The sequence below is a fragment of the Sturnira hondurensis genome, unplaced genomic scaffold (assembly GCF_014824575.4).
Source record: "Sturnira hondurensis isolate 20B ecotype Veracruz unplaced genomic scaffold, ASM1482457v3 Scaffold0018337, whole genome shotgun sequence".
Lineage (NCBI taxonomy): Eukaryota > Metazoa > Chordata > Mammalia > Chiroptera > Phyllostomidae > Sturnira > Sturnira hondurensis.
This window is the reverse complement of record NW_028090968.1, coordinates 1,157,639-1,170,078: the sequence shown is the minus strand read 5'-3', so window position 1 is coordinate 1,170,078 and position 12,440 is coordinate 1,157,639. Positions and strand designations below refer to the sequence as shown.

Below are 12,440 nucleotides of genomic sequence, written 5' to 3'. Positions count from 1 at the left end.
GTACCCTCCAGAAAGATATTAAAGGAGGGATTAGGCCCCAAACAAGAGACACAACAGTTGTCAAAGCTGGAACCCTGCCAAGTCACGGAACCTCAGGGGATCGGCTCAAAGCGCAGCGTTTTCGGAACAGGAACACTGCAAGTGCCACCAGGAGAAATGAGCCCTGTGAGCTAGTGCACCATCAGAGGCTGAGATCTCTGCCAAAGGCTTGTCTTACTTACGCAGGTGTCAAACGCATGACCAGTGAAAAACGTACCATAGACTAACATGTTCAAGCTAAGACCACCCCAAATACTTTTCTCTCTCCGGGTCCTGGAGAACTTAGTCTGCTCTAAAGGAAAACTGATGAGGCCCCAAGGCCGGCGCACTGCAGCCCCACCCCAGGATTTCCCAGGATACATCTAAAGGAGTGTGGAGCTTGGCTCTCGAAGATCACCTGCCCTTGGACAAGTTCCCGCTTCTCGGAGAAATGAGAAAAGGTGTCCCTGGCAGCTTCCCTTTTCTAGCGGTAGATGCTGTCTCACTCAGACCCTGCCCCCCTCCTACCTGCAGGGCGCCACCCCCCTCCCAGCTGGGAGAGCTACCACAACTTGAGTACGTGTAGGCGAGGGTTTATTCCAATGCTTTACAGCCTCTTCTCCTTTAATCCACACAACCAGCCTGAGAGCTACATTCCTATTTTACAGACGGGTGACAGAGCTGGGGTCAGAAACCAGTTCTGTCTACAGCCCCGCCCCCCCCTCCCCTTTATCAGGATGCAGAGGGGCAGAAGGATCTGGAAACCTCTTCTTCAGACTACTCTTCCACCCAGACACCCGGAGTCCCGCCTGCTACCTGCTTTGGTGAACTTGTCGGCCATTTCCTTCCGAAGGGTCTTGGTGAGGTTGAAGTAGTCGTCGTCCTCGTCGATGCTTTGGAGGAACAGTGGGATGTGCTGGAAGACGATGGCATGCTGGCACTTCTGCTGCCCAGCGGTGCTCAGCTGCTGCTCCAGCCACCGGTCCTGGGCCTGCTTCAAGGCAGGGCACCTGGAGGCATCATAAAGCAACTGGGAGTTGAGGACAAGGAACAGGACGCCCCCGACCCAGAAGCTGAAATAGTCGTCTCCCCAAGTCTGCTGGAACTCCGCGATGGTCTCCGGGGTGGGGGTGTTGCCCACGTCATGGTTGCCGCTGACCAGGACCAGTGGGATCTCACTGTCCACATTCCTGAGCACCCGCTGCAGATCCTCCGTTTGCTCCTTCCGCCAGGGTGCCCCTGAAAGTGAGGGTCACATTCTTTAATGGCCGGGTTGTTTATACATTTACTAACACAAAATAAGAGGGAATAACCTAGAAATCCATTCGACTAAGCACAAGGAAACTGCAGGAGTAATCACACGTTAAAAGCAAATCAACAAGGGAGATGGGAACTGCTACCCCCTGGACTGATCTGTCCTTCCCCCGGATGCCTTGGACTGGACAACTAAGCGGCCAGCTGGCCCAAGGCTGCTGACCGACTGCATGGTGGTGGAGTCATTGTAATGTTAAACGCCAGTACAGCTTGATTTTTATCTTTTATTTAGATGAAAAATAAATTTAAGTAGTCATAACTCTTCTGCCCCGTCTTAATGGGTCATGATGTGCACCCCCATGATGTGTGGGCCCAGCTTTGAACATTAGTCCCAAACCGAAGTTTTTAATACTACGCACGTGGCCTTGGGAACTGTGTGCACCCCTTTAAGAATTTTTATAGAAAAATTCTTAGAACCTGAATGGCTTGATCAACTGGCACGTGCATCTTGTCAAATATGCCCAACACAGAGAAAGAGGCATTTTAAATTCCACCAGTGGTGTGAAAAGGTATAAGGCCTCAACATCTTAATATTAAGTGTATCCTTCCTGGTACACAGGATTCAGTATGGGGATAATTATTTAGCAAAAAATGTGGAAAACATGTGAGGACCCTCCTCCCTTAGATTCCTGGCTTCCACATTTCTCATAATAATGCATTAAAACTTTAATAAATGGGTTTTAGAATGTATAATTCAATTACACATCTGTTTTTTAGCTCTTCTGTGCTAATTTATTCGACAAATAATTACTGAGTGCAGACTACATACAAAGCACTGATTTAATTAGTAGGGGCAAAATATGAGCCCAAGACACACAGATTCTGCCCTTCGAACTGGGGAGTCAGTTTCCAGTCTGTTTCCACTGTTACAAAGCATTGCTGAGAAAGCCGACCAGGGAAAGGACACACTTCCTGCACCACGTTAGTTCAGTGTCTTGCAAAGACCGCCTAAGAAAAAATGATGAGAAAGAGCAACCCCAGGTCTTAAAGATTGACGGAAACTCACCTGAAAAAGGTTGCCACAGGCAGATGAAAATTATACCCAATATGTCATTTCCACCATGAATTAAAGAGCAAAAAAGTCTTAATGAAGCAATTACAGCTAAGAAAGATCATAAAGCAGAAATAAAGGAATTCCTCTAGATAGTCATAAAATAGGAAGAAGTGAAATAGGAACAGGCAGAAATAACTTGGGAAAGAAATAAAGGGAAACACAAAACCATCTTAGACATTATTACTACAAAAAGATTAACAGTAATTGAGATTTCCTTTACAGCCAAGTACATGCCAATTTTCCTAAATATTCCACATGAGCTTTTGAACAAGGTACATTCTCTAATTGTTGAATATGCAGTTCCTCATACGTCCACTCACACTTATTAATGGTGTGATACAGATCTCCTATGTCATTATTCTTTGCTTTCAGCCTATTGATCTGTATCAATTTCTGAAAGGCTTTGTAAGTCACCACTACAATTGTGGATCAATCCATTTCTCCTGGAAAATCTGCCAACTTGCATGTTCATTTACTTTTAGCTACATTGTCAGATGCCTAACAGTTGAGAATTTCCACAATACTGAATGATTTTTATACTTAATCCTAATAAAATAAACTTCCAGCCAAGATGGAGGCATAGGTAGAAACACTGTGCCCCCCTCACAACTAAATTTAAAGACAGCAAAGTTTTAGAAACAAAAACGCAGCCAAAATAGTGAAAATTGAACTGTACAGAAGTCCAACAACAACGAACCACTCAGCCAGACCAGTAAGAGGGGCAGCATCAGCTGCAGAGTGGGGTCAGGCTGGAAAGATCTTTCCATCAGACTGACCCAGGAGCAGAGGCAGAGGCGGTTGGTGGATCCCAGGGGTGGGGTGGCAATGGGCGGACCCAGTGAGGGCGCAGGGCGGCTAGCTGACTGCGGTCACACATTCGCACATAGATAAACCAAGCAAAGGAGCGAACAGTGAGACAGACCGCTCAGGCTAGGGCCCCAGTGATGGGAATTAGAGCCTGAAAGCACCAACTGGAAAGATTTTCTCAGGGTTGAGGGGCTGGGAGAGGCTCCCAGCCTCACAGAGAGTTCCTTGGAGAGACCCACAGGGTCCTGGAGAGTACACGGGCCCACACACCTGGGAACCAGTACCACAGGGGCCCAATTTGCTTATGGGAAGCCACAGAAGGGACAGAAATCTGAGAGAAAGGTGAGCAAAGTGCCATTTTTTCCCCTCTCTGACCCCGCCCCCATGTACAGCATCACAACCCAGCGACTGACTTGCCCCACCCTAGTGAACACCTGGGGCTCCGCCCCTCATATATAACAGGTGAAAACAGACCAAACATTATGACTCAAGAACAGCTCAAAGCCCCAGAGCCTATAATTCTAAGTGACCAAGAAATAGCCAACCTTTCAGATGCACAGTTCAAAACACTGGTGATCAGGATGCTCACAGAATTGGTTGATTTTAGCCACAAATTAGAGGAACATATGAAGGCTAAACTCATTGAAATGAAGGGAAATACACAGGAAACCAATAAATATATTGGTGGAAAGGAAAAGTGGGAGTGGACCAGAAGGAAGAAAAAAACAACCAAACAGAAAAAAGGGAAGAAACAAGAATTCAAAAAAAATGAGGAGAGGCTTAGGAACTTCCAGGACATCTTGAAACATTCCAACATCCGAATTATAGGGGTACCAGAAGGGGAAGAGGAACAGCCACAAGTGGAAAACTTATTTGAACAAATAATAAAGGAGAACTTCCTCAGTCTGGCAAAGGAAATAGACTTCCAGGAAATCCAGGAAGCTCAGAGAGTCCCAAAGAAGTTGGACCCAAGAAGGAACACACCAAGGTACATCATAATTACATTAGCCAAGACTAAAATGAAGGAGAGAATCCTAGAAGCAGCAAGAGATAAGGGGACAGTCACCTACAAAGGAGTGCCCATCAGACTGTCAGCTGATTTCTCAAAAGAGACTTTACAGGCAAGAAGGGGCTGGAAAGAAGTATTCCAAGTCATGAAATATGAAGACCTACATCCAAGATTGCTGTATACAGCAAAGCTTTCATTTAGAATGGAAGGACAGATAAAGTGCTTCTCAGATAAGGTCAAATTCAAGGAGTTCATCATCACCAAGCCCTTATTATATGAAATGTTAAAGGCAATTATCTAAGAAAAAGAAGATAAAAAAGATGAACAGTGAAAGTACAGCAAACTCAGTTATTAACAACCACACCTAAAACAAAAGCAAACTAAGAGGACAGCTAGATCAGGAGTGGAACCATAGAAATGAAGAATACATGGAGGGTTAGAAACAGGGGAGTGGGAGGAGGAGAAGGGGGGAGAAGGTACAGAGAATAAGTAGCATAGACGGTAGGTAGAAAATAAACAGTGGGGAGGGCAGGAATACTATGGGAAATATAGAATCTAAAGAACTTGTGACACATGGACATGAACAAAAGGGGGAGGAATGGTGGGGGAGGGATGTGCAGGGTGGAGGGGAGTGAAGAGGGGAATGGGACAACTGTAATGGCATAATAAAATATATTTTAATATAAATAATATATTTTAAAAATATATTATAAATATATATTTTAAAAATATATTATAAATATATATTTTAAAATAAATATATATATTTAAAAATCCTAATAAAATAAACAAACACAAAGAAAAGAGGGAGAGCTGCTGACTTGCATGTGGATACCCAGTTGTCCCAGCACCATTTGTTACAATGAATTGTCTGGGCAACCCGGTCAGAATTCGACTGACCCTAAATGCGAGGGTTTATTTCTAGACTCTTAATTCTATTCCATTGATCTGCATGTCTATCCTTATGCCAGTACTATAGTGTTTTGAATACTGTAGCTTTCTAATAAGTTTAGAATCAGTAAGTGTGAGTCCTCTAACTTTGTTCTTTTTGCAAAAGTCCCCCGAATTTCTATGTGACTTTCAGGATCAGCTTTTGGTAACTGGAATCCAGAGAGCTAAGCTCAAGGTCTACCACACAAGACACCCACAACTTTTCTGGAAGTCTTGTTTGGGTTTCTGTCACTGCAGACACATCCACAGCCTGGCTGTTCTCGGACTGGAAGGTGGCCAGTAAGGTTGACCCAAGCCCAGATTAAAGGCGATGCGTACCTCTGAAAGCAATGTCCCAACCACCTATGCACCTGCACTACACAGGAGAGGGAGGCAGTGAGGGTACGGGAGCCCTGCTGTGTTCTGAGCAGGGTGTCGTCATATTTGGACTCTGTTCTCATAAAGATTCATTGGCCAAAGGCAGACAGGATGACTTAGCGAGAGATGAGTGGAGGGAGAGGGGCTGGCACAGAGGCAATTAAAACAAGAACAGGACTGTAATATTAAAAATGGAATGAAAAAAGACCATGTAAATATGTGTAAGCTTCGTCCTCTTAGTGTAAGAAAACACAGAGGAGGAAATACGTAAATGTCTGTCATTGTCTGAACTTGCTACTGTTGGCCACCACCTTCCATAAATTATTTCACCCCAAAGTGATCATCTCTCTAGTATTTATGTTCTTTACAGACAAACCTTGATGCTACTATAAGATGTATACATACATAATGATGGAATACTCGATTTAACAAAAGACTGCTGGGCACTTGGTAAGTGTGAGACATTGCCCAAGGCTGATGCTGACAAGAGACCCTGTGGTGTCTGGGGACGAAGAAGTTCCAGGACAGTCAGAAGCAGATTTGCCTGTGGTACTGGCGAGTTCCCTCAGGGGAAGGAATGGCCATTCCTTTCTGTTTAGAGACGCCGGGGGATCAGATGGGTGATAAGGTCTTATTTAGAAAGACCACATCTTTTTCGTTTAAGATTCCATTTTATGATCAGACCTTGGGCACCAGTGGCTATGCCCCTTGCCCCTAAATCTTTGGTCTCATTTGGGATTTTAAATACATGATACAATGAAAAGCTAATACAAGTTTCACAGCTAAACTCCAATACACTCACTGTTCTTTCAAAGTCAGAGGCAAAATCTAAAAGGCCCCAGTTATCATAGAGCTAGAAGAACAGAAATTATTTGTCTTCAGATAGGCATTTATTTAACAAACACTTGCTGTCCCACTATGGGCTGGGTCATGGCCACACCAGTGTAAGGAATTGAGTTATCTTTGTTCTCATGGAGCTCAAAGTCTAGAAGGGAAACTGGACATGGCATCGCATGACTTGTGAAGTTATATGATCGAAGCCCTGGGCCCTGTGGAAGCACAGGGTGGGGCATCCTATACAGTTGAGAGGTGTGAGAGAGTCTGTTCTCAGCTAAGTGCTTTACACAGATGATCTCATTTGCTCCTATAAGAACTTGACACGGTACAATTACTAGTGCAAATGGGGAAACCGAGGCACAGGCAAAGCCCTCATTCAAAGTCATTCAAGTTTATAAGATGCTCAATGGATTTTTAACCCAGGTAGGGCTACTTCATAAACCCCAAGATGTCCAATTATATGGAATTTCAAGCGGATACTATTTCAGCATTAGTGTGTCCGTGCAGCAGTTGTATCCCTGTACTTTTGTTTGCTATGTCTGGCAGCCCTAAATTCAGGTCCCACCTGGGGTTAACCCAGCCTGGCTCCAGGCTGCTGTCCCCAGCCATGAATGGAAATGGGTACATACACCATCTCCTGGTCAGAGTCAAGGGCAGCTGCAGGGCGAATGCTATGGGGAAGACGGAGTTGCAGTGACTCCATCAGTTTCTGTGTTGAGATGCAAGACTATGATTTCAGGTCCAATCTCTTAAACAGCTTGTCCACGTCCCTCTTGATGTGTCACCCACCCACCTGGCAACAACCAAAAAGTGTTGCCAATATAATTTGTTGGTCAGGGTATGAGAAGACAGGTCATTTCTTACAGTATTGGCTGGCATAGAAAGGTTTCCTTAATTCAAATTTGAAAACCAACATACACTTTGACCCCAACATTTTAATATCTGGAAATTTTTCCAACAATATGTGTGGGGAAAAAAGAGTACAAATACGAACTTTTGTTACCGACGGTTTGTGAGAACAGAGCAGGGCTAGGAGCAGGATAAGGGGGACGAGTGCAGCACTGAAGAAGCCAGCACTCTCGGGCTTGTGCGCGCGCCAGCCCTGCACCTGCACGGTGCTGACAGCCAGCGCCTCCCTCAGTTCTGCTCCCTGGGCACCTCACCTGCTTCACCCCACCACCCCTCGTCCTGGGGGACGTCCTGGTGACAATCCAAGTGCACACGGATAGGGGGCTGGGTAAATAAATTATGGTCTAGCCAATCAATAAAATACTATGTAGCCACGAAAAAGAATGAGGAAAAAAGCAAGATGAACACAGGCACACCTCAGAGGCACTGCAGGTTCAGTTCCAGACCACTGCAATAAAGCGAGTATCGCAATAAAGTGAGTGGTAATCTTGTTGTTGGCACAATAAAAATGAGGTCTGCCTGTACACTGCGCATTAATTTCCTGCCTTTTATGTAAAAGAAAAAGAGTAGAACTACACATAATATGGACACACATGCTGTTTGGAAGGTTGCCTTAAAAACTGGTTCTTTGTGCTGCCTCTAGGGAAAGAAATTGGGTTGGAAGGAAACATTTTATATATTCTTTATATTCTTTTGTAACTTTTGAAAGTTAGTCCACATAAATGGGTTCTCTGTTAAAAATGTCAAGAAAATTATGAAAAAATATGAGGAAGAAATATGCAAATATGCTTAGAAATGTATCTGGAAAAGACATCCAAGAGCTTGGTAGTTGTCTCTGGGAGGAAAACTGGCACCTGGAGCAGGGCAGGGCGGTTAATTTACCAACCATCTACCCCTACAGAGAATGGAGATTTTCCTTATAGGCGTGCATTACCTTAACATTTAAAGACATGAATATTAATTGCACACACACGGACATGCTATCAGACCACTGTGAGAACTGAACGAAACTGGATGACTTCATATAACCCCGGGCAAGCCTAGGCCAGGGCTAGGGTGTCTTCACACAGCCCTCTGTCCTCAGGGCCTCTGATCTTGGTTTCATAGAAGGCATTGTTTTTCTCCCCAGGGGATGGTCCTCCAGGGAGGCTGATGAGAGCAATGCAGGACCCTTTCTTTCACCTGTAGCTTTGTCCTCAGTGGAGAAGAAAGCCTTCTCTCTAAAAAATAAGAATGTCATACTGTCTTGAGTCTTCTTCTAAGCTGTACCTGCATCAGACACCTGCTTGCGTGGCTTGGCTTCGCCTGCCAGCGAGCTTTTCCTCAACAAGGCGTGCTGTTTCCATGTGCTCAGTGCTTTCCCCAGGGGGCTGTGTTTCCCCTAACGACCTTCTTCTTTCCTGTACCTTTGATAGGAACGTGGGTTTCTGATTTCATATAGGCTGAAGCTCAGCATGATTAAACAAAGTTATACGTTGTTATTGTATTAGAATAAAATCCCACTGCCTGGTTCACCTATTCCACAATCAAGCTCTTCGAGGCACAGCAAACAAAAAGCAAGCGTCAGAGTGAACCTGGGATGGCTATTCCCGGAGGACTGCCATACACTTCAGGAGCAGCGGTAAAGCCTTGGAAGGATGAGATGGACTCTTGGCCATTTAGCTTCTCTTAGGTTTTAGTGCACTATAACTCACTGTTTATTGAGAATCCAGGTGGGTTACTTCATTTCCAAGAATGCAGGGGTCCGAGTTACCACCACTCCCTCTCACCCTACCCCCCGCCCCCCCTGCTTAGGGCTTCATCTTCCGAAGAGAAAATAACCACTATGTTTCATTTAAACTATGTCTCAACCAGAAGTGCAGCAGATACCAGAGAAATCCAGTGCTTCTCTGCCAAGCAAAAAACATGGTGATAACACACATTTTGCTTTCCCTTTGTGGGTAAAGGAGAAAGGAAGCTGTTGCAAAGTTCTGGGGAATACAGCCTGGTTACAGAAAATACGGAACAAGAAATGAACAGCGAATCCATGGACTTCCTTTCCTCCTTAGCCATCCCAACCCTGGCCAGCAATACGCAGTGATGACAAAATTTCACCAGCAACTACTGTTAAAGACCACCCACCTCTGCAACCTTCAAAATATTTCCTCTTTCCTATGGAGATTTTCTAAACAACATATACTATGATTAGATTTCAAGTGTTGTGAGTCTGTTTACTGTTTTAGTAAGAAGTTTTTCTTCTTTCTTCAATTAGATCACTATTCTCTGTAGCAACTGGACAAGAAAGAATGTTGCTTAAAGAATATAAGAACTCTCTATTCCCTAGTCCTTGTAGGCACGAGAACTCTAAGGAGAACTGATGCTGATACACATTCAACCACTGTCAGGGAAATTTACATTAAATAGCAGGATGACCTTAGTAAGTAAGGAGAGACACAGCCAGGGGATGCAATGAGCTGCTCATTCAGGGGGACAGAAAGTGGACTTCCCGGTTCCATACATTTAATAGCAGCGAAAACAACAACAAAATCAATATGGCCCTCAAGGAAGCACACTGGGAGCAGGCACTTGAAAACCCAGTGATTTCTGCAGTTACGGCTGCTGAAGGGGAGGCCGGTCGCTGAAGTCTGAGATGGGTTACAATCTCCTGTCCTAAAAACTGCTGCGGCACTTTGTCAGATCCTTTCAGACCACACAGTCTCTGCGTCTGCCCCAGCTCTGAGGGCCTTTCTCTGCTGGGACTTCACAGGGACACCAGCCTCCCCACTGGCCCCACTCCCAACGCAAGGCTGTGTAGTGGCGAGAAGTCTTCAGCAGGATTTTCTTTGCGCAGTGAAGATGCTTGGTAGATGCAAGAGGATTTGGTCTAATTTGGGATCAGCCAAGTACATAAATTAAGACATGAGGATACACTCAAAACACCCATCTCTAGTTCTTTCTTCCCTAATTTCAGTAGTGGGTTATCAGCTGGGCAGCCTCAGGGCCCATCCTCCTCACTCCAGACTTTCTGATAAAAACAGAAGGTTCAGCAGCTTCTCCACCCAGCTCCAGTCCAGCTTCTACACACACACACACACACACACACACACACACACACACCACTTCTCTTGTCTTCCAAAGTTTCTTTCCCTCACATAGCTGTGGCCAATCTTTAAGCAATTAAAGGTACAACTTGTGGTTTATTATAATCTATGAAACTACAGTGGGTCACAGCATCTGCCTGGTATGGACTGAATCCTGCCCACCCCCAACAGTCATTTGCTGAAATCCTAAATGCCAGCAACTGTATACAGTATCTGAGCCTTCCCCCAGGAGAGCGGATCCTTTGTCCTCTCCTTCAGTTCCTCTCTGCCCCTCTGTGGCACTGAAGCACTCCAGGACCACGTTCCTTCTCCCCCGGTTACAGGCTATACTGCCCAAAAGACTGCAATACCCTCCTGACTGGTCACTCGGTCTGTTCTTACACAGCCACTGCCACAAGCTTTTTCAGTGTCATCAGCCTGTCACACTGCTCACCTCCCTCAATCACAATTCAAAGTGACATACCCCTAATTTCACCTTCTTGTATTTTCTGCCATCTAGCCTCACATCACCCCTCCAATGGTGCAATGGACGGCCTTACGGCATCTTATGCAAAAGACACCATCTGAAAACCTGGCCCAGTCCAAAACCTGCATGTTTCAATTCTATACCTCTGTGCCAGCTGAAGTGTCCCTGCCATTTTGCAAGAGCACAAAGAGGGTCTTGCATTTCTTCATCATCAGCTTCACCAGCTCTAAGATGACATGACTCCTGACATATGTTTGATTTGAAGAAATTTGTACTACTGCAAAGCTAAAGCATGAAGAAATGTTTTGGGAGGTATCATGTCATTTTGGGTTCACAAAGCATCAACCCCATTGTTCTACCACTGCTTTACAGCTGAGCAAACCAAGGGGGTTTGCATTCACAGAGGGTGGGGGACAGGAAATGAGGACTTGAAGCTGAGCTACACAAAGCCCAGGGCTCAGCCTTGGAGGGCAGCCTGGGAACTGGCTCGTCAGTGGGGTTCAGCAGTGAGGCAACCTGGGATTTTAAATCTCACTCTGCAACCTACTGGCTATGCTTCCTTTGCCATTAATCAATGATAAATCTGCCCCTCACTATTACTAGTAAGTGTCTGTATTTGCCACCAAGGTAAGCACTTCACATACTATTTCATCGTAAAAACAGTCTTGTCACCATCTCTTATTTAACTGTGTGCTGTCTTAATTTCTCCAGGTATAAAGTAGTAAGATACAGTAAGGTGCATAGGTTCTTTTGGATTGGTGTTTCAGGGTTCTTAGGGTATAATCCCAGCAGTGGAATTGCCGGCTCAAAAGGCAGTTCCATTTTTAGTTTTCTGAAGAAATTCCATACTGTTCTCCACAGTGGCTGCACCAGTCTGTAACCCCACCAACAGGGGATAGGGTTCCCTTTTCCCCACATCATCTCACCTATAAGAGGAACCTAATCAACAACAACAACAAAAAAAACAAGCAAAAATAACCAGAGACATTGAAATTAAGAACAAACTGACAGTAACCAGAGGGGAGGTGGGGGCGGGGATAATGGGGGAGGGAAGGGGAAGGGTTTTCAGGAACAACTATAAAGGACACATAGACAAAACCAAAGGGTGGGGTGGGATCAGGGGAGGGAGGAGGGGATGGTTGGGGTGGGGGGGGGGGTAGTAGTGGGAGGAAAACAGAGAAAACTGTACTTGAACAATGATAAAATAATGTGAAAAAATAAGAGTAAAATTTGCTATTATCTATTTTCAACTAATGGGAAAAAAATAGTGACATTGAAGCAGGGTAGTAAGAAGCTAGGAAAATTCCTTGGCAAGGGGAATAGGGAAACTGAGACAAGATAATTAAACAAGGCCAAACAACTGGACCAATTTACAGTCAGCTAGTGAATTGCAAGGCCTTATCTTCCATAACCAAGGACATCTGAACACAAATGGTTTATGCCTCTCCTCCCCAACCAGAGAATACACGGCTTAAATCACCCTGGTGTGGAGACAGAGCACAGAGACCCAATGAATGCTATCTGTGCCAGCTAAACCCAAGCACGGACGAAGTCAGGGGAACAAATAACAGAAACCCAATTACAGCCAGACAGACCCAGGATAAAACTAAAGCAATAAAGCTGACCAGAGCATCCCCC

General features: G+C 45.0%; 1 protein-coding gene across 1 annotated transcript in view; it reads right to left on the bottom strand.

Annotated features, from left to right (window-relative positions):
* Window positions 1-12,440, bottom strand: part of CPPED1 (calcineurin like phosphoesterase domain containing 1) — a 128,051-nt gene that overhangs the window by 35,116 nt on the left and 80,495 nt on the right. Inside the window, exon 3 of the mRNA XM_037069003.1 lies at window positions 835-1,257. Within this exon, the coding sequence (XP_036924898.1) occupies window positions 835-1,257 (423 nt within the window). The remainder of the gene's footprint in view (window positions 1-834; window positions 1,258-12,440) is intronic.